This window comes from Cylas formicarius, unplaced genomic scaffold (assembly GCF_029955315.1).
Source record: "Cylas formicarius isolate icCylForm1 unplaced genomic scaffold, icCylForm1.1 PGA_scaffold_7__23_contigs__length_41026272, whole genome shotgun sequence".
Lineage (NCBI taxonomy): Eukaryota > Metazoa > Arthropoda > Insecta > Coleoptera > Brentidae > Cylas > Cylas formicarius.
The window spans coordinates 27,008,400-27,028,685 of NW_026844352.1; the positions used below are offsets into that span (position 1 = coordinate 27,008,400).

General features: G+C 32.1%; 6 protein-coding genes across 7 annotated transcripts; 4 read left to right on the forward strand and 2 right to left on the reverse strand.

Annotated features, from left to right (window-relative positions):
* Positions 1 to 377: 377 nt before the first annotated feature.
* Positions 378 to 3,314, forward strand: LOC132704270 (ER degradation-enhancing alpha-mannosidase-like protein 2). The gene is made up of 8 exons (XM_060674143.1): positions 378 to 657; positions 742 to 852; positions 905 to 1,090; positions 1,154 to 1,397; positions 1,453 to 1,622; positions 2,073 to 2,233; positions 2,349 to 2,605; positions 2,658 to 3,314. The coding sequence occupies exons 1-8, from the start codon at positions 551 to 553 to the stop codon at positions 3,303 to 3,305; spliced, it is 1,884 nt and encodes a 627-aa protein (XP_060530126.1). The 5' UTR covers positions 378 to 550; the 3' UTR covers positions 3,306 to 3,314.
* A 1,145-nt stretch (positions 3,315 to 4,459) lies between these two features.
* On the forward strand, positions 4,460 to 7,803 carry LOC132704275 (PHD finger protein 21A-like). Of its 2 annotated transcripts, XM_060674149.1 has the most exons (8): positions 4,460 to 4,661; positions 4,822 to 4,854; positions 4,915 to 4,980; positions 5,810 to 5,946; positions 6,000 to 6,264; positions 6,347 to 6,665; positions 7,194 to 7,373; positions 7,423 to 7,803. In XM_060674149.1, the coding sequence occupies exons 1-8, from the start codon at positions 4,575 to 4,577 to the stop codon at positions 7,653 to 7,655; spliced, it is 1,320 nt and encodes a 439-aa protein (XP_060530132.1). In that variant the 5' UTR covers positions 4,460 to 4,574; the 3' UTR covers positions 7,656 to 7,803. The 2 variants fall into 2 exon arrangements, with proteins under 2 accessions (XP_060530132.1, XP_060530134.1); XM_060674151.1 differs by lacking the exons at positions 4,460 to 4,661; positions 4,822 to 4,854; positions 4,915 to 4,980 and adding an exon at positions 5,312 to 5,556.
* A 776-nt stretch (positions 7,804 to 8,579) lies between these two features.
* Positions 8,580 to 9,855, forward strand: LOC132705373 (beta-1,3-galactosyltransferase 5-like). Its single transcript, XM_060675925.1, has one exon. The coding sequence runs from the start codon at positions 8,735 to 8,737 to the stop codon at positions 9,803 to 9,805; it is 1,071 nt and encodes a 356-aa protein (XP_060531908.1). The 5' UTR covers positions 8,580 to 8,734; the 3' UTR covers positions 9,806 to 9,855.
* Positions 9,856 to 10,052: 197 nt separating this feature from the next.
* Positions 10,053 to 12,505, reverse strand: LOC132705372 (acid phosphatase type 7-like). The gene is made up of 7 exons (XM_060675924.1): positions 11,746 to 12,505; positions 11,486 to 11,694; positions 11,244 to 11,341; positions 10,993 to 11,193; positions 10,724 to 10,943; positions 10,470 to 10,664; positions 10,053 to 10,414 (listed from the first exon to the last, which is right to left on the reverse strand). The coding sequence occupies exons 1-7, from the start codon at positions 12,047 to 12,049 to the stop codon at positions 10,334 to 10,336; spliced, it is 1,308 nt and encodes a 435-aa protein (XP_060531907.1). The 5' UTR covers positions 12,050 to 12,505; the 3' UTR covers positions 10,053 to 10,333.
* Positions 12,506 to 13,753: 1,248 nt separating this feature from the next.
* On the forward strand, positions 13,754 to 15,069 carry LOC132704850 (uncharacterized). Its single transcript, XM_060675134.1, has 3 exons — positions 13,754 to 14,023; positions 14,118 to 14,337; positions 14,398 to 15,069. Exons 1-3 carry the CDS (start codon positions 14,021 to 14,023, stop codon positions 14,994 to 14,996), a joined length of 822 nt encoding a protein of 273 aa, XP_060531117.1. The 5' UTR covers positions 13,754 to 14,020; the 3' UTR covers positions 14,997 to 15,069.
* Positions 15,070 to 15,216: 147 nt separating this feature from the next.
* LOC132704849 (transmembrane protein 53-like) lies at positions 15,217 to 20,030 on the reverse strand. The gene is made up of 5 exons (XM_060675133.1): positions 19,793 to 20,030; positions 18,348 to 18,455; positions 16,466 to 17,004; positions 15,713 to 15,890; positions 15,217 to 15,610 (listed from the first exon to the last, which is right to left on the reverse strand). Exons 2-5 carry the CDS (start codon positions 18,435 to 18,437, stop codon positions 15,446 to 15,448), a joined length of 972 nt encoding a protein of 323 aa, XP_060531116.1. The 5' UTR covers positions 18,438 to 18,455; positions 19,793 to 20,030; the 3' UTR covers positions 15,217 to 15,445.
* Between the last annotated feature and the right edge of the window lie 256 nt (positions 20,031 to 20,286).

Here is a 20,286-nt window from a genome sequence, read left to right on the forward strand (position 1 = left end):
GACAAGTTAAATTAACAGAACAAAGATTTCTTTTAAGCACTGGAAATTTCGTAAATATCTATGAAGTGCCATAAAAATGAAGAAAAAAATTTTTATAACCACAAATTATCCAAATAGAAAACATAATTTTCTATATCGATCGTAGGCTGCGAAAGTTACTTTTTTTTATATTATTACACTCGTAAATATAGGTTCGCGTTTTATTTCTAAAGATACAAATAATAATAAAAAAAAACATTTTATCTCAAAACAAAGGCAAAGGGCACGAGAGGGTACAAAAAAATTATAAACCTAAAGCTTTTGAGGATTAGCGTGCCCTCAAACACGTAGTGACAAAAATAGTCCTGATTATAGAATTTTATGTTAATGAGGAAACGATGTAATAGCAGATACAACATATCAAACCTGTAAAATATAAAAAGTGACCGTGACAAGCTAGTTCTCTTTTCTAAGAAGAAACAATATCTCTGACCCTAACCTAATATCTACTTACATTATATTTTCTATAAATGTTTTTACAAAAAAGTTGATTTTGTATGTTGCTCCAAAAATGGCGTGTTTTAAAAGAAATAGGTTAATAGTTTTTTTAATTGCACTTGTACTACAAAATGGTTTTTGTGTTAGGATTTACACAAAATCTGATTTAAATAAATTAAAGTAAGCAACTGACCCGGATTTTGATTCTTAATCTCCATTAATATCGGTAAATATTAGGCGTATTAAATAATTTTATTTTACTAGAAATGAAGTTCAACAAATGTTTTATCATGCTTATGATAGTTACCTGAAATATGCGTTTCCATATGATGAATTAAGACCTATTAGTTGTGATGGTACAGACACCTATGGGAGGTAAACAATCCCATGATTTTCTACTAAAATTCCCATTGTTCTTATTTTGTAGTTATTCCCTTACACTAATTGATGCTCTTGACACATTGGCAATTATGGGAAACTATACTGAATTCCAAAGGGTGGTCGACATATTATCAATGAAACAAGACTTTGACAGTAATATAAATGTTTCTGTGTTCGAAACAAACATTAGAATAATTGGTGGACTTCTCAGTGCACATCTTTTGTCATATAAGTAGGTATATGATGATGAGGACTGGATCTTTTTACTTTGTTGTAATATAATGTTGTCGTAAAGAGCAGGTGTAAAATTAGAGCCCGGGTGGCCTTGCAATGGGCCATTGTTAAGACTTGCAGAAGATGTCGCCAAAAGACTATTACCTGCCTTTGATACTAAGACAGGTATGCCTTATGGTACTGTAAATTTGCGAAAGGGAGTACCCAAAGGAGAGACACCTGTTACTTGTACAGCTGGTATAGGCACTTTCATTGTAGAATTTGGCACTTTGAGCAGATTGACTGGTGATCCATTATATGAGGAAGTAAATACAAAAAATTTTTTTGATTAATTATAGAATATAGATTGATACTCTATAGGTAGCCATGAATGCATTGTATTCTCTTTTTGAACATCGATCAGCTCTTGGGTTATTTGGAAATCATATTGATACTGACACGGGACATTGGACTGCTCAGGATGCAGGGATTGGGTCTGGCGTTGATTCCTATTTTGAGTACTTGGTTAAAGGGTCCATATTACTGCAAAGGTAGGTCTCTATACTGGGTGTTTTAACACAAATGCGAAAAAATTAAGGAAGTGATTCTTTAGTTAAAATATGTGGTGTGATATTGTTTTGTAGTGTCTTTATGACATTTAATATTTTGTTCTATCTAATTTTGTGTTCCAGAAAAAAAAATAAAAACATTATTTTTCCGCTATATTTGTAGCGCAAGGATTGGCTTTTCATCTTGCGTTTATATAACAAACTACCCTTTATTTTTAAGAAGGCATCGCCCACTTAAGTTTTTCATATTTCTTTTGAAAGGATAGGTATGGTTTTTATCATATTTCTTGATTTAATAAGGAAGCCAAAATAATTTTTTGCTATTAAAAATTTTAAAAAGGAAACGAATGAATATATGTTCTGCTTCAGAAATACATATTCACTTATTAAAACTTGAAAAGTCAATAATCAGTGTTTTGACTAATTTTTAAGGCCAGAACTGATGGCAATGTTTCTTGAGGCGAGGCAAGCATTTGACAAATACCTAAAAAAGGACGATTGGTACATGTGGGTCTCAATGACCAAAGGGCATGTAACATTACCAGTGTTTCAATCACTAGAATCTTTTTGGCCTGGATTACTGAGTCTTATTGGTATGCCACGCTTTTTTTATCTAAATATATGGAATTTAAATTTAACTAATGAATTGAAAATTGGGTATATATCCAAACAAAATCATTACATGACTTATTATTTCATTTTTTGAAGGTGATACTTCAAATGCAATGGGTACACTTCACAATTACCATCAAGTATGGCACCAGTATGGCTTCATCCCAGAATTCTATTACATTACCCAAACGGAAGCTGGTACAGGAAAAGAAAGCTATCCTCTCAGGCCCGAACTCATTGAGTCTATCATGTACTTGTATAGATCCACTGGAGATCCATTTTTGTTGCAAGCTGGAGAAGATATCCTTAGAAGTATTCAACATAGTGCAAAGACTCCTTGTGGATTCGCCACAGTTAGTCTAAAAGGTGAAAGTATAACTTAGTATTCAAAAATATTTATTTTAGATCAAAGATGTAAGGGACCATCGCAAAGAAGACAGGATGGAGTCTTTTTTTCTCTCAGAAACAACAAAGTACCTTTATCTGTTATTTGATACAGACAACTTTATCCATAATCAGGGTCAGCATGGCACTCTTATCAATACACCGAATGGAGAATGTGTTGTAGATGCAGGGGGTTATATTTTCAACACAGAAGCGCACCCAATAGATCCTAGTGCTTTGCATTGTTGTCACAATATCCCATCATACAATCTTTACAATTTCAAAGAACTTGACAGTAAAAAGTACCTTTTTAGAGGCATTCCGATCAGTAAAGCTCAAGAGAAAAGTGAAAGTTCAAGAAAGTCAACGAATTATTCTGAGCCTTCAGAACAAACTGTTGGATTAAATGTAACTACCTTAATCACTAGTGTTGAAGTTTCAGAAAATACGTCCTCAGTTATGGAAGGAGCAGCTAAAAATATGTCAAACAGATTGGACTTGTTAATTGCATACAATGAAATGTTTGATCCTCAGCTGATGCTGGAGAAATTCAGAATGCAAGATAAAATTCATAAGAATACAAGTTGGGAGATGAATTATGAATTGTTAAGCTGCACAGCGCAAAATTTCCTCCATAAATTGAGTATTATGGGAGAGTTTTTCCAGTAATTGTGTTCTCATAGCATTAAAGTATAAATTTTATATTGTGTTTTATTTCCCTGAACTAGTTAATTAAACAAAAAGATATATTTTTAATTTTGCATTTTTCAGACAGAAACTATTCTTTTTTTTTGTAACGTTCCACGGACACTTAAGTCTCAAGTATTAAACTTAAACTAAGAGCTTTAAAAAGTTGGCAACTCTTATAGAATTCATTTCATTTATTATATTTTGCAGGTTTTCTAAAAGATTTTATTAATTGTTGATTTTAGAAAAAATCAATAAATGTGGATGTCATGGATGAATAATATTAAAACTTTTTTTTATTAATGACAAAATTTCTTTTATAATATCAGTCAATTTATGCTAAAGTATAATAATATGTGACAAAACAAAATATCAGTCAAGTAACAACGAATTCGAAAGGATAAATAGGGCTATTTACTAATGGTTAAGATAAAATCTGGTACACACTGCCACATTATCGGAGCTATTAAGAGAGAGATTCAAGCGCTTAGATATTAAGTTAGAAAGAAACGGCATAAAACTACTTTTAAAACAAAATCAATAATCGAAAACCTGCAATATTTTTTATACCCACTAGGTAAATTTAATTATAGGTAAATTTTTGTAACGTTGTTTCGTCCATATCTCGGTTAAATTTAAATTTAAATGAGTTTAAAATTAAATGCGTTACCTATGTCCATTATAATACAACTGAGAGACGGGTAAATTCTGTCTTACATTATGTGTTTACTCTGCCTCTGTTTTGAGATACATACATTTACGTCAAATAACGACAATATTATCTAAATAACTTGTAAGTTCATTCGTCAAAAAATCTCTTTCGTTGGTTTAAAGTAGAAAACTCGATTGTAATTACATTTTTTTGAAAAATTTTACCGTCTGAACAAGGTTAGATCGAACCGTCGGTTCGGCCCGAAGTGAGCCGAACGCAAAGGTTTAATAAGTTTATTATATATTTGCTTTATATATTTATTAAAATGGATCAAAATATTTCCGACGAATAATGTGACTAACGCATTCTTTTATTTTGATTGATTAACCTACATGTATTTATCCTATCAAGAAATGCTTTACGAAGAATAAATTTATTGAATTTTGTGAGAAAGTTATTCGCAGCGTGCGCCGTTTCAGGCTGTAGTCGTTTCGTCAAAAGTATCCGGTCGAGTAAATCTTGTGAAGTGATTACGAAAATATTAAGTTTGTAACTATTATTTTTGTTTATATAATTCGGAGAACGTTTTCAAAATAGTAATGAACGGACTGGAAATTACCAAAGAGTTAAAAAGTGACATCGAATCAAATCAAAATCAGTTACAAAATGCTATTCAAAATCATCAGGTAAGTTTTCGACTTATTTTTTTTCCTCACGTCTACTTTCCGATCAACTCACGACAGCGCGTGGCTGTGTATGTATCGAATAAGGACAAAACATTAAACAATATTATAGAACTTCGCTGCCCTTTGTAAACTTTGTAAATGACTTTTAATATTTTTTTAGATACAAGTGAAAAAGATTAAGGACGACCCATATGTAAGTAATGCGACTTGTTTCTCCATGCGCAATGGCTATTATTTCCTATAAATCTTTTAGAATGACGAGTTGCTATTGGAAATTAAACGTGTTGAAGAACAAATTGTCTGCTTCGGATTTGAACAGGTGAGTCTAACGTAAAGTGCCCTTTTTGGGTATTTAGTAAACTAATGCTGGGGAAGTTTCTTTATTGCGTTTGAATGAATATATTTTAACAAACCATTTGCATGTAGCGCACTTTTAATTTGAGTTATCTGTCAAAAATTATAATTTACGCAAAGTTATTAAAGTATGGACATTGTCGGGCAGAAAGACAATGTGTATGGCATCATGTAGCTGATGATATTTGCGTTACTGTATTTTTGGCTTTGTTCAGGATTTATTTTTAAGACATTACATTAGACTTACGCATTAGACGCTTAATTTTTTAAATAATAATTTTTAGGTAATGCGTTTTGCAAAAAAAAGTATAGGTTTCTTCGTTTTTGACTTAGTTTTGTCGTAAAGGGACAATTATTATTAAACTCATGTTTGCGAAAATTGTTAGATTTTTTTTATAATTTAATTTGTAAAACTTCATTTATTTAAAAGAAAATGCCCCTGTAATGCTTAATTCTAACCTAAAAGTTCAGTGTAAAAGCGCTTGAATAATAATTATGTATATTTTATTTTTAAACAAAAAGCAAAGGAATGTTTAATTATGTACGTATTTTAGTTTTGAGTTACCAGAAAAGTCTGAAGTTAATTTGCTGATTCTACTCAGAACTTGACGCTCTCTGTTTAAAGGAATCAAGGATTCACTTATGTACGATAGATATTTTTAATAAACCTGCACACAGTGAACTTCTGCACTGAGGCGTCCCCTTTCTCGCGTAATGTTAGAATTTTTATTGAACATTAGAATAAACTTATTTTGTGTATATGAATTGACGTTAAAATGTTCTTTTAACTATAGAAAAGCTTATTAAAGAGATTGAGGGAAGAATACAATGCTCATCAAAAGTCATTAAAAAATAGCATTGCAAAAACTGCTTTAGAAGAGAGAAGGTTCAATCTATCAAGTGCACTGAGCAGAGCTAGAAAGCAACACATGTAAGTAAGATGCCTGGTCAAAAAATTTTGTATTAAACGATTTTTTTTTAAAGAACAGTTACACGATCCTCATCAGCAAATTCTATTTCTGATGAGTCCGAAGGCAAGCAATCTATACATTCGTCGCCTGAGCATCAACTCAATCCCGTTCGACCCCATGACATTAGCCAGGCCAAATTTCTTAATTATTTCTCACTGGCCACCCATGAGGTTTTCCGGGAAATGCAAAATAAACGTGCCGAAAGGAAGAGGCGAAGTACAGCAAATCCACACTTTTTGTATGGGAACAAGGGTTGGGATTTTTTCGGACCAACCACAGTAGGTTATCAATTTAGTTTCAGCTGTGATAGAAAGTTGATGGTGGCTAAATAATGACTGAAGCCACTATTTCGTTTTACAGAAACGTAAACGTAGTGCCTTCCTAACGCAACCAATTTCACCCCCAAACACCCGACAGGCGACCAGAAAAAGGCAAGAGCGAGTGTCTCCAACTGTTGGTTCAAAATTGCCCTCTACAAATGATGATCAAAAGGGTACCGATAAATTTTGTGTGAATGGAGGTTGCATATCTTCTCCCGTACCATTCGGCAGTAATGTCGACCTTAAATCTGTAAATTCGTTTCCAATTCCAAACTTACCTAGCGGGTTAATTATCGAGAGAGTTAGTCCCTGTAGCAATTCCCCAGATTCCAAATCGTGCATTATTTGCAAACAACCTGGTAAGTTATTCTATTTATCAAATTTTGTGGGACCTTATTAAGGAACTTTACTCAAACTTATTAATATTTGAGGCTAGTTACAAAACGAATATAATAAATTTAATAATAAATAGTTCAGAATATCAGCTTATATTAAAATTGTAAGTTGGGCGAATTATTAGGTAATGACATTCCTTTAAATTAAAGCAATCTGAAGTATAATTACTATACCAAATACTGTTTCTATTGTTGTTACTATTTATTAACATTAATAGGGGATAAAATATGAAAACAGAAACAGTAATGTACTCAGTGCATTGACTATCCGAATGGAACTTGATATTAGAATGTTTTAGTTCTGCGAAAATCAGTATATGATTAATTACTTTTTGTGTCCTAGGGAAACATAAAAAATTAGTTGCCTTGCCGTGTGCATGGTTTTACAAAATTCGAACATAGATAAAATTAAAGAGTTATTCCTAGAGAACTTTCATGAGTAACTCTCTGTCTGCATTTTTTTCTGATAAAAAAACACCACTTCAATTTCAGGTGCTTTGACAATATGTGAAAGATGCTCAAATGGTTTTCACGTAAGTTGTCACAACCGACCTCTCACTCAAACGCCTAGACAATGCCCCAAATGTATTTTGAAAGAAAAACGAACTATCGGAGCTTTAAATGTGCCTTCAGGGATGAGCGTATCCTATGTACCTTCAACAGAGTATACCGGTTAGATTGTCTTCTTACCAAACACGTTTATTATAAAAAAAAATTTCAGAAAAACTTAATCTCAAAAAGGAATTAGAAGAGAAACGGCAACACTTGTCAGCAGAGTTGACCCAACTGCAAAACCGTCACTCTCAACTTACAATCTCGCTAAGAAATCAGCAGTCTGAACAGGAAAAACTGTTGATGAATCAGCAATCGACGGAAGCTAAAGTCAGTCAAATTCTGCAGTTCATAGATAAAATAAAAAATTGCAGCCCCAACGAAGAAAACGGCTCTTTATAACATTAATTTGAAGGGCTTTAGAGTAAAGGTTAAGCCCATGACGAAACTTTATTATATGGTTCTTCAGCTGAAGGCAACTTGTTAAAAATGTTAAGTTTGTATTGTATTGGTCAACTTAAATAGTTTTGTAGATATTAATCCATTTTATTATTACACTTTTTTTTTTAATTTGAACGTTTTTTTTTCCTATAATTGTAAACTCTTTTAGCCTGATTTATTGAAAGGTGCTATAATTTTTCACAAAAGTAATGATGCTAATAACCTGAAATAGGTCGAAGTCAAACATTTGTGAAGGGTGTGGTTTAAACTTTTTGAATAATTGTGCGATGTTTGTTGAGATTCAGGTAACTCATTTATTAAATAACAATGACTCACATGCGGGTTATCTAGCCAACAGATACCTGTATGCTCGAGTATTCGCATGTTCATTTGCGCATCAACGCGAATCAGGTAAACTAAGCCTGAACGAATCCTTTTGGTATATCTTTTGCTTTATGCATCTGTCTCGGCTGGTGCCCCCGATCCTATATTTGCCGCTCTTTGTAGCTGTTCCCAAAAACATCGGCGTAACTGCAAAACGATTTTTTTTTTCAGAAGGATAAAACAATTAACATATTTTAGAATATTGTCTTGGAAAATATAGGTCTTGTCAACCAGATAAATAAGCTTCTTAAGAAAATATAAGTGCACTTTCGTTAAAAATTTGCAGTTACGTCCTTGTTTTTCCTGTTCCTGCTCTTGCGACTAGGCACCATTGCTAAGCTTAGTCGTCATAGTACTTATCATAGATTATAAAAGTAGTTGGTTGGTACTCGTTTGATCTGAAGTGAGGATCATGGATAATAGAAGTCCTTTTGTGTTAAGTTACGATTTTCGCTATTCCATACTCATAGAAAATTCTTCCGACCGCTCTGATAGAAAATGAGGTAGAATATGTATGTTGAAATAAACAACTGCGGTCGATCCTAGCAGTCGAGCCCAACATTTTTTGTGAAACGCATAATTGAATTGAATTGAACAACTGCCGTTATAATCCAAATATTTTTCCATTTTACGAATCTGAGTTATGATTGTAAAAGATGTTAAGAAATGTGTATTCTGGAACAATTGGAGCCCTGTTTTTTTTTATGTGTGTCTTTTACATTACCACTACAATACTTAAAGATACAATAGGGCTGAAAGCCAGCGCCCCTTCCCTGTTAAATACTTCTAGATTATTTAACTTAGATTTTTCCTACATATTGAACAACGAAGCAGTATGTGCAGGGGATGTGGTTGTTGTCATTGTCATCACATCTTACTGTGGCAATATAGACACTCGTAATTGGATAAGAGAAGCATTAAATGGAGACGACTTTGTAAGACTCAATATTAGAAAAATATTTCTGCTTGGAAAAGCTCCAGATAACAATTACATATTGCAGACTTCTGTTACAAAAGAATACAATAAATTTAAAGATACAGTGCAAGGCAATTTTTTGGAAGCATATAGAAATTTAACATACAAGCATGTAATGGGGCTAAAATGGGTGAATGAGTTTTGTTCCAATGCACAATATGTGATTAAAATGGACGATGATATAGTTTTCAATATTGAGAGGTTGAAAGAGTTGTTAAATTCTGTAAAAGAAGTTTCTAAATCGGAGTTCATTGCTGGTTATGTTTTAAATCATTATCAACCAATAAGAGAAGTTGGTAACAAGTGGTATGTAAGTAGACAAGAATATATAATGGATTACTATCCCAAATTTGTTTCTGGGTGGTTTTATATAACAAATCCCCAAACTGTTAGTAAAATTATCTCTCTCACATATACAATTAAATATTTTTGGATAGATGATATTTACATTACAGGGATTATTGCTAGTACTCTTAAAATCAAGAGGTTTGATATTAGTCAATATTTTACACCACATTCTGAATTTCTATACTGCTGCATGGAAGATGTTAAAAACAAAGTAGGTTGCGATTTTATTATAGGCCCTAATGGAGGCAATGAAATTTTGATTTTTACATTTAACAAGAAGATGAAGCTATGCAAAGGCAATTGCCAAAGGAGAAGAAAGTCCTTCAACAAAACCTGTGTTGTCAACAAACATGTTTATTTGGAAAATGGGAAAGCAAAAGTAAAAACATATAACCTGAAATGAATAACCTAGAATAATGAAAGGTATGTACGGAGGTCTAAAATAAGGTGTGAAAATGTTAAACGCACTAACTCCAATTAACTTTGCTGAAAAATAACTTGAGGAAATGAAGAATACACAACATATTATTGAAGCCGGAAGTTATGAGAAACCAGTTTACTAACTGCTCTTAGATAAAAATCAAATCTTATCTAACATAAGATTTGCATAAGTTTGCTCAATAAATTTTGTTAATAATGTTTATTATTTTATTGATGTCTATTACCCAGAATTTGTTTTCATGTGTATTGTGCCAATAACAAAAAAGGTACAAATAATTGTTGTACACATAAGTATGTGTCAGTCTTACATAAGTAAATGCATTTTCAATTACATATAGTCGATTATAATGTAATAGGTAAAAGTTTACCCTTAACTTTCTACCATACATGAATCTTTTACAATCAATAGCAGTAAATCTCCAAAGCTTGAACTTAAAATGTATAATGTTTCTAGCAGAGATATGTGGTCATTATTCCCTAACCTTAAAAATTATAAATTTGAATAAGGTTCGTGTTTGTATTTTACAACCCAAACGTGGTCTATAATTTCTCCAAGTTTGTCGTCGGAAACCTAAAATAAAAATAAGGTAAACTGTTTGGCATAAATAGCCGCAAATTTGACTTACCTGTTCCCAATATAAATGTGTAGAGTTGTAAATTTTAAGTCTTGTATAACCATAATCTCTGCTTATAAAAGCAGACCAAATGGGTCTTGTGTCATTAAAGTTTTCTCTTCCCTCTTTGCAACCTGCAGAACCTGTTGTAAAATGAATAGGAGCCTTTGGATTAACATAAGGTTGTTCAAAACTGCCATTATAGACCTATAGTTTTACATATAAATTAATAGTATTACTATAATGCTAACGTTATTATAACTTACAGTATAATTGTAGATAGGCCATAATCTTTCATAAGAATGTTCATGTGCCCAAATTTCTAAGTCGACACCATAATTGTAAAACAATTTTTCTAAACCAAACCAACGGAGAAATGGTAATCCAATTCTAGTAAATGTGGCATGATTAGTACAATCATCAGTGTTTGAATTGCTGCAATACATTGGACGATGGCCTACCACAATGATCCATGGATGCTTTTTCCTAGAATTTTTAATATCAACATGTCCAATGCAAATTCTTATGCTTGTACCGATTTTCTGGTAAATTTGCTCGAATTAAATCTTCTTCAAGCCATTCATACTGAAAAACTAGAGGCTTTATTCCGTAATTTAAGAAATAATATACTTCGGTTGATATAGAAATAATATGTGCAGGGCCTATATCTATACTAAACATAAGAGATGCTGGTGATTCATGCATAGTAAACCTTTCACGATAATTACTAAAATTGCTAAAAAGACACAAATGAGCGATCTGGTAGATATTAAGTTAAATACATACTAAGCTTCTTCATGATTTCCCGGACATGTCATATAAGGCAAATATCCCGCTATGCTCTCTATTTGCCTCATAAATTCATCTCCAACTTCAGCATTATTCTGAAAAGGTTTTTTTTAGTAACGTAATTAAAAAATTTCAAAATGATTCTCCTTCCAACAATATTACAATAATACAATTTTATTAAATGATGAAAGCAAATCAATCATCAATTATTTATTTAATTTGAAGACAGTTTTACTTACACTATCCATATCATATGCAAAATCTCCAATATGCAAAACAGCATCATACAGTCCCCTCTGGGTCTCTTCCTGTAATCTTGCCAAAGATTGGGCGTTTTCATTACCCATATCCCCATAAATTACCAAATTTGGAGACCATTGATCATCTTCGGGTGGTGTTTTAAACCAAAAAGTGTTTGACCAACCTTTCTCACTTCCACAATGATATACTATAAAACTTGAAAACTAAATTGAACCATTAAAAATGACACAAAACTTACAATATTTGCTATTACTAGATAAATTATCCAGCAATACTCTGTGTATGTACTGTGTATGTTTTGAATATCCACCATCTACAAATATTTTGGAAGAACCATTTACTTTTAAAACAAGACCATCAATGCCATATTCGACAATTGACTCCGTATTATTAAAAGTAGACCATGTTACTACAATCTGTTTTGTAGTTCGTCCGTATGAGATATGTATTTGTTCCGGTTGAAAATAGAGAACTTGACTAAATGTGTAATGCAGTTGCACAAGAAAAAAGGTTGTAACAATTAAAGTACTGTACGAACCCATGGCAAAATCGAATTAAAACCGAGATTTTCTCGAGTTGTTAATCGTCTTCAAATCTGTATAAAAATATTTTAAATAACGAAAATAAGCACCCATGGTAATATTCGGATTAGGTCAAGCTAGGTCAGTTCGGAATAATATTGATAATAAAGTCGAAAACAATTTTCATAAAATAATAGATAAGAGCAATTAATTGCTTAAGAGTTTATTTTTCGACTCATAACCTATAAACTTTATGGTTCTCCTCTTTTACTTCTATTGACCATATTTACTAAGATAATTGGGTCACATCATTACATTAATACCAAAATCAGGATTGTATTGGTTATAATAATGCAATGCCCATAAAACTTTTTCTAAAACCATAGTCCCACCAGGGATTTATTTCCGACATGCAGGTAGCATGGCAGTGACGTCCGGTGATGAAATAATTGTTGTTATGATAACTTTTACAACAAACATTTCAGCTGAAAGGGAAATTTTCATTATGGCGTCTATGTCATTTTGGGAAACATACAGACGAATTGAAGAAGAGCATTGCACGCGGCAGTTTAACCTCCGTTCGCTCCTAGCAGAATCCGTTATATTCGTCCCAAAAACCTTGGTATCGGTCTTTTTTCGTATGACTCTGTTTCGACAGTGTTTGGTGTTCGTTTTTAAGTGTTTAAGTTCTGCCGGCGTAGCTGTTAACCGTTCACGCCGGTAGGGGTCCCGATGGTCCGTAGTATTAGCGGAAGCGGGGGTATGGCGGTTTTTTTGGTATCGGTCATTGATTTTTTGTTAGCTGAGCAAATATTGATTATATTTCTTCTTTGCACGTGTTGGTCTCTGACCAAAAGCGAAAATCCTCAACGGAAGTCGGCAATGGGCAAATGATCCTAGCAGTCTCTCCCAATAGTAATTATAAATGTATCAATTTACTTGTACTGTATACATTATTTCAAGGTGCCAAATTTTATATGAGTCCCTCATTGCTGCCAATATTGTTGCATCTATTAGTGGTCATTCAGTTCTTTTCTATCTTAACTCCTTTTTGCCTAAAAATTTAATAAGATCTGGACATATTTTGCTGCAATAAAAATCCCGTATCCAAAATTATTGACGATCTGCCGACGGCCATGATTATTATTGAATGGTCATTGGTTACTTTTTAGTTAGTTGGGTTCTTTCTTTCTTCTTTACTTCTAATGGCCACCACTGCATAAGGTCATTCGGCCAGCTTACACAATTTTTCACATTATTCAGTTATCCTAAAGAATGCCTTCTTAAGAGAAGGGTCTGGACCAATCCATCATCCTCCAGGTTTTTGTTTTTTACTTATACAAAAACGGAAACTTCTAAATAAATTGTCATAAATTGACGACCGATTCTTCAAACGGCTCCAGCAATTAACTTGTATGGGTTATTCGATCCCATCCGGCCTGGTTACCAGCGTGAAATAGGACATTCGGAAACCGTATTTACATACACCCCGCGGAATTACACATCACAAATCCGTGTACATCCACGTAAGACGAACACTATTTCCCAAACTTATACGCACTACATCTCTATCACTTCCGATAACGAATGAATATAAGTAACAATATTTTCTTTAAACGACACTAATTTCGACCGATTTCTATAAATTTTTTGGCACCGGGCAAGAGCAACGTCCGCCATGTGCAATGGTTCCATCGAAAGTAGTTAGTTGGGTTAGATCTTAAATTTCGTACGCATGTTGAATGAACCTTCTCAACAATTTTTGCATAGGAAAATTCATCGCGTATGTCTGTTATCTGCGAACAATCATTCTGGCCAAACTGTTTGTGCAACGCGCGAAGAAGAATTTAGAAAAAGATCTTTGGAGTTTGGAGGCTTATTCTCTGTTTTATAAGAAGGGCGCGAGGCCATTTAGGAATATAATACCATAACATTTTTTTATAAATATTCATATGCAATTCTGTTTGTTATGGACGACTAGTTTGGCTTGATATGGTAAATACATGATATATTTTGTATCTTTAGAGAAGTGTACGTGTAGTTGCGTACTTATAAATTTGGGTTATGTTTCGAATTTGGCTTGTTTCAGGAGGATGTCACCAAATTGACCAAGGAGGAATTTCTGAAGTTTTTAAACTGTCCCCAGTCCTCTTCACAACCCATAAGCTTCACAATTTTTGGACCCAACAATCAATTAATAAATCTTACAAAGCAAGGTGGTTTATATAAAGCTTGTGGTATTGAATTAGAAGAAAACACAATTAATAATATAGTACTGAGAATTCCTTTGCCAAAAATAAATTTTACAGGTAATATGCTTTGTACTAATTAGTTTAAATCCACTATTTCATTTGAAACCACATTTTTAGGCCTATCTTTGAAAGAATTAGCGGGACAATTTGAAACTCAATTGGCCATAACAAAAAGGAAAAAGCATAATGCTGTAGTATCACAATTTAGTAGAAACTTGAACAAAAAAAAAATTGCTTTGGCAAATCCAACTGGTAAAAACAAACTAAAAAGCAGTATAATGGATACATCTCATAAAGAAATGAAGGGTGATTCAAAAGATCACCAAAATTTTATACTACATAGTCTATTATCAAACAAACCAACTTATTATTTGAGTTTCCCTCGGGTTAAGCATCCAGAAGATGGAAGATTAAATTATGCCTTTGAGACCCTTGTAAAAGACATTAAGAATATGAAACTTCCATCAGCTTCATGGAAAATTAAAGTCATTGTAAGAAATAATAAAATCTCTGCAATAATTTTTACAAATAAGTGTGTTTTGGAACGGACTGTCACTTTTAGTGCTAAAAGTGAACTGTTTGAAATTGTTATTGAAAACAAACCTGCTATATTATTAGGTTGCCCACCAACTGTTGAGTGTATCAATGATATTGAAGTGCTTTTAAATATTATTCATACTATTAGTGCTAACAATCCAATGGTATTTTATAAGTAGTAAATTATTATGTTAAATGTAAGAATTTTGAATAATCTGTAAGTGTAATTTCCAATAAAAATTATGTATTCTTTGTTGTGGTCCTGGCAATTGATATCTCCTAAAATAATTAAAAGGAAAATATTTAAAGGTATTAAGCCGGATATTGCTACTTGATTACTACTATTAATTTGTTGAAACAATTTTAAAAGTTTTCTAGTGGTAAGAGAAAATACATTAATAAAATAAACAAAATTTATGATCCAGATTATAAAAAACAATTTACAATTTTACCATAATAAATGTGCAAATACATGAATAATTATTTAAATTTAATTTATGTACATCTTAATTTGAAAATATATAATGAAATAGATTACTTTAAACAAATACACATTACTTATTTACAGGTTTTATGGGATAACAATTAAGAAAAAAATTGCATTGGTTCAAAGTCCCTGGATCAAGGATCACTGTTTGACCTTAATCCTTTGAGATTCCGAATGTTCCATTTTAGGGACAGACTGTTGTAAGTTAATTTTATTCAAGAAACCGTGAATTTGAGCTCTGTATTCTTCAGGATACTTCTTGAAGTGTCCAACATGGGGAGATTTTTCAAACAATTTCCAGTAAACCTAAAATATATAGAATTTCATACATTGCATTCACAGAATTATAAACAATATCCTTCACAACTGTGATCAATCTAAAAATTAAAACAACATTTTTTGAGGTACCTTTATCCCCATGCTTTCCCAGTTTTCCTTTACTCTCTTGTTGGAAATTTCAGTTCCAATAGGATCTGTTTCACTAAGCAAAAATAATGCCGGAGCTTTTACCAAGTTCGTATGGAACATTTGACTTGATCTTATATAATGCCTCGTTGCAACCTTGTCAAATGTTTGCATATGATATCTATACAAAAAGAAAAATTTAATAAATATTCAAAATATAAATTTGACCATGGTAGCATTCATAACATACACTGGAGAATCTTTGATGTCTACAGTATCTACACACTTCTGATGGAACATTAGACGTTGAATGAAATTTTTAGTTTTTCTGTCTAGGAAGACAATCTTATTAGAAAAAAAACTATAATATTTTAAATGTCTTTGAGCTTACTACAATGAAACTTCATCAATTCTCACAGACCGTTTGACCCCTATATGATCAAAGAATGTATAGAAAAGTTGTGATACGATTTTTTATATATACCTAGGCACTATGTACAATGAACTTTAAAATAAATTCTCCTCAAAAATAAAATCAGAATTAAATTTAACGTAAAAAGTCTTATTTTTGATCTACAGAATAAGTATAAAATTTGGGGTAAGTTATAAAAAAAATCATATATTTCTTTTAACTATTTTTTCTACTTATCCGTGAACCTTGGCGAGAAAATTCGGATGGCCCATTTTCACCTAAAGTTGAAAATATTGGAAAATTTGGTTGTACACTAATGACTAATAGGCGAAGGAAAAACTTACAATATATATTGACCCAAAGCGTTGGCCATCAATTTATTCCTGGGAAAAACTGCTGGTGGTACTCCTTTGTGTATTTCAGTAACATCAGCAGCACTGTCCCAAATTTGGCCCGCTATTCGGTCAAGAATGTGTTTATACTGGTGCTGTTTGTGGGCCATTTTTACCATTACCTCGCCCCATAGGTATCCGCCGACCGAAAAACCGTGCAAAATTATTGGGTTAAGAGTTTGGTTCTTATCCAGGAACTTTAAAATATCGGATGCAACAACCTGGGTTCCTTTTACGGGCCACAAAAACTGCCAAGGATTAACGCTGACGTTTAAAACGTCAAAACCTTTTTCGATATATATCTCGGCATATTTGTAGGTATGTTTCTTTTTCGCCATCAGCCATGAAAGCAAAACTACCAGAGGCTTGTCGTCAACGTTTTCTAATTTAAAATCGGTGACTTTAGTGTTTTTCTTTTCATTTGACAACAATGACATATTTTTCGATACTTCTAGGCAAGATATATTTCTAACTGGAATAATCATAAAACCCTAAAAACCATTAAGCAATTATTTCGTTTAGTTGCATTTACTACTTCTATTTCATTTAAAACCGAGTTGGCTGCTACAATATAATTTGCAAGGTCGAGTGGAAGAAGTTTGTTTTTCTGCCTTAAAATTGAAATTTAACCGAGTTCTATATGTGTGATTTTTTATCGTCGACACACTATATACCTAGTACGCATTCACCCAACATTAACAAGATGTTCTATGACGCAGGTGATTGACGACATTTCGATCGTGTGCGACAAAAAATGTCTTCTTTATCTACACAATATGTACAGACTGTCGTCTCAATTTAGATGGATACCAGCCAGAGTATATATTATCAATATTGAGAGCTGTTGTACTGGTTTTAATTTTAAGAGAAAATGGCAGGTTGATAGGAAAAATTCAAATCCCATTAAAATGTACGCCTATATATAAATTTTGTTCTCGTGTAACGCGACCTACCTTCAGCAAATTATACAATAAAAAGTATTGGCTCTACTTTATTTTTTGTTTTCCTTTAAATTATATTTTATCAATTAAATAATCGTAATGTCTATTTTATAATTTCTTATTTTTTACTACTTTCCTGGACAAAAAAAAATTATTAGGTAAAGCATTTTACAATGAAAGTTTAGATAATTATATCTGCTTTTTTAGATAACATTTTTATCAGCTGATGCGTTACGTTGCTCAAGGGTCTGGTCGAGCTCTAGTTTTATTACGTTGCAGATGCAATTTTTTAATTTGTTGCCGTCAAAATTCAAAAATGCCACCAGAATAAAGACGGTACTCAAAAGAGAGTTACTACAATTTTTCTTTTTTCAAAATATATGTTTTAATCATTTCCATCACTACGGGCATGGTATTGCAAAAATAGACATTAGAGACTAAAATAATAGCTCTTCAAAAAATGGTTGTTTTATTTAAGATAACTAGGCCAGTAACACAAGCTACTACAGTTATCAGCATATATGTAACTTTTTTTATAACAACTTCACAGTAATTTTCATTGTAGTATCAAATTTATTAGTATTTGTAGTTACAGAAACATTACCTTCTAGAATTGTATGGTTTGTGTGACAGGTCCCTACTGTAGTCCGTTTTTATTGCATGCATGAGAAGTTACCAAGTGAGAAACATTAAAGATTTTTTTATATTTGGCAAATGGCGGGTTTTAAGGTGTAAGGTGTTTTAAATGAATATTTGCAATTTTGAATCATGTTTAATCTGATTTAATCTGACTTTTTAGGTACTGGCATATTCTTTAATATTTCAGAAAACCTTCAATAAAGATTTTTCGGCAGCTATTTTATAGTTTAGGAATAAGGCGCATTTAAACTTACCAACAGAATTTTTGGAGACCTCTTCATATGTTCTCGATTCAAATTTTGTAGCTTATTTTTAAGAAAAAGACATGTCTTTGCGAAAGCCATTTCCAAAGATTAGGAAAACTATAAACAAAACAAGTAGATAATATCGTCGGTAAATATCTTACAAAGTTATAATATAACGAATGTCCTATCCTATTTGCTAACTGATTATAGAACAAATGAGTCGTTTTTATATCTAGCTGATGAACGACATCATTAAAACGTTCAAATTATTAAGGTTTTTGTAATAAGTAGGTGCCAAAGTACAATTTCGATAAAAGTAATCATTTTTAAACCTAATCTAAAAGCAATGTTTTTTATATTTTATGTAATATAATAACATATAAAAATACCTTGGACTTCTCAGTTCAATATACGTTTTCATTAAATAAGGTATCGAATATATTATATTATCATATATTTTACATTATTATAAGCTAACTTTTAATACCTTATTATTGTGTTCGACTCGCACAGCGCTCGGTGTTTCACAGATCTTTTACAAAGTTTATTGCCAAAATTGTAGGTTAGAGTCCGGATATTTCAGATATTTTCCCAATTTTTACATAACCGAGATATGAGAAAATTGAAGTAATTTTTTGGTTATAAAAAAAATTCTGTTTATTTTATAGTTTATTATATAGTTTTATTTTTTTACAAACATTCTGATTCAAACTTTTTGAGTTTCATCTTCCGCATTTACGTCATCAAATTTAAATTTCAGTTAAGTTACTTAAAGCGCCATATTTTGCACTTTTGAGGCGTTATTTTTTCAAAGTAGGCTCCAACGATCTTGTTTGAAATTATTATTTTAGGACCATGATATGACCCTCTCTGACATTTTTATACATAAACACTTCATAACTACTGAAATGTTATTTTAATATTAAAATAAATGAAGTCTAAAAAAAAGTTTCAACTATTTATGGCGAACGGCGAAGGACGATATACACACGATATAGTTTGGAATAAATAAGATTATATATAAGATATTGCTCAAGAAACATATCCGACAAATATTTTACACATTTTACATTAAATTTTTGATTAATTGAATGTAAGGGATATTATTTTAATATAAGGGATATAATAGCTTTGTTCCAAGCACAGTGAGAAACCGGTTTGGAATTGTAAATTCTTGTCACTCAACTAATTTTTTGATACGATGAATGTTTCTTAACTGACAAAAATAATTTGAGTGACAAGTTTACAGTTTCAACCCGGTTTCTGACTGCGCTTGGAACAAAGCTATTATATACATATCGTAATTTACAACAACGGCATTGTACCCAGTGCGGACTTTAAACGTTTGAAAAACATACAAAATAATCGCCATTTAAGGTATTTTATACAGTTGTAAATAAAAATTTTATTGTATTAAATTATTTAAATCTCGCTCTATACCGAAAAGAACCTACCTTGCGAATCGAAATAAACTGAAGTTTATTATTTAAATTAACACACGCATGGATCAGACAATTCCAAATACACACACAATCGATGATTTTTTTACTTAATTAACTCCGTGTATCCAACTACCAGCAGCCGAGTAACCAATAAAGCGAATTAATGATGTTCAATAAAAAGTAATGAATATAATATACTCATTCTAACTTGGACTGTCAGACAGACACTCAGAAATCACGTGATATTTACGCTGTCAAGGTCAGACATCCGGAAACAGAGGGAGCCATAGATAACGGAATTGGTATGGGTAAACGACCCTTCCATAGAAAATAATCCAGAATTCAAAACTTAAAATATAACATCATTAAAGGTGACCAAGATGACTGGAAACTGAGAATAGCTTACATATGTGAATAATTTAGCGATATTTTTATATAAATTCCCCAATAATCCTTTGAATAGCGGAAGTCCACTTTTTGGGTTTAACGAAACTTCTCTGTAACCT

What these genes read in the sequence shown, in the direction of transcription:
- LOC132704270 (XM_060674143.1), top strand. Translation starts at nt 551, where the DNA reads ATGGCGTGTTTTAAAAGAAATAGGTTAATAGTTTTTTTAATTGCACTT. An exon ending in TCTGATTTAAATAAATTAAA is followed by an intron (nt 658 to 741) that starts GTAAGCAACTGA and finishes TTATTTTACTAG; the next exon opens with AAATGAAGTTCAACAAATGT. An exon ending in GGGTCCATATTACTGCAAAG is followed by an intron (nt 1,623 to 2,072) that starts GTAGGTCTCTAT and finishes CTAATTTTTAAG; the next exon opens with GCCAGAACTGATGGCAATGT.
- LOC132704275 (XM_060674149.1), top strand. Translation starts at nt 4,575, where the DNA reads ATGAACGGACTGGAAATTACCAAAGAGTTAAAAAGTGACATCGAATCA. An exon ending in ATGCTATTCAAAATCATCAG is followed by an intron (nt 4,662 to 4,821) that starts GTAAGTTTTCGA and finishes ATATTTTTTTAG; the next exon opens with ATACAAGTGAAAAAGATTAA. An exon ending in ATTTTTTCGGACCAACCACA is followed by an intron (nt 6,265 to 6,346) that starts GTAGGTTATCAA and finishes TTCGTTTTACAG; the next exon opens with AAACGTAAACGTAGTGCCTT.
- LOC132705373 (XM_060675925.1), top strand. Translation starts at nt 8,735, where the DNA reads ATGTTAAGAAATGTGTATTCTGGAACAATTGGAGCCCTGTTTTTTTTT.
- LOC132705372 (XM_060675924.1), bottom strand. Translation starts at nt 12,049, where the DNA reads ATGGGTTCGTACAGTACTTTAATTGTTACAACCTTTTTTCTTGTGCAA. An exon ending in ATCTAGTAATAGCAAATATT is followed by an intron (nt 11,695 to 11,745) that starts GTAAGTTTTGTG and finishes CAAGTTTTATAG; the next exon opens with TATATCATTGTGGAAGTGAG. An exon ending in CACATTTATATTGGGAACAG is followed by an intron (nt 10,415 to 10,469) that starts GTAAGTCAAATT and finishes TTTTTATTTTAG; the next exon opens with GTTTCCGACGACAAACTTGG.
- LOC132704850 (XM_060675134.1), top strand. An exon ending in GCCAAAAATAAATTTTACAG is followed by an intron (nt 14,338 to 14,397) that starts GTAATATGCTTT and finishes CCACATTTTTAG; the next exon opens with GCCTATCTTTGAAAGAATTA.
- LOC132704849 (XM_060675133.1), bottom strand. Translation starts at nt 18,437, where the DNA reads ATGGCTTTCGCAAAGACATGTCTTTTTCTTAAAAATAAGCTACAAAAT. An exon ending in GGTCTCCAAAAATTCTGTTG is followed by an intron (nt 17,005 to 18,347) that starts GTAAGTTTAAAT and finishes AATGGTTTTTAG; the next exon opens with GGTTTTATGATTATTCCAGT. An exon ending in GCTTTGGGTCAATATATATT is followed by an intron (nt 15,891 to 16,465) that starts GTAAGTTTTTCC and finishes CTTTTTGTATAG; the next exon opens with ATATCATATGCAAACATTTG.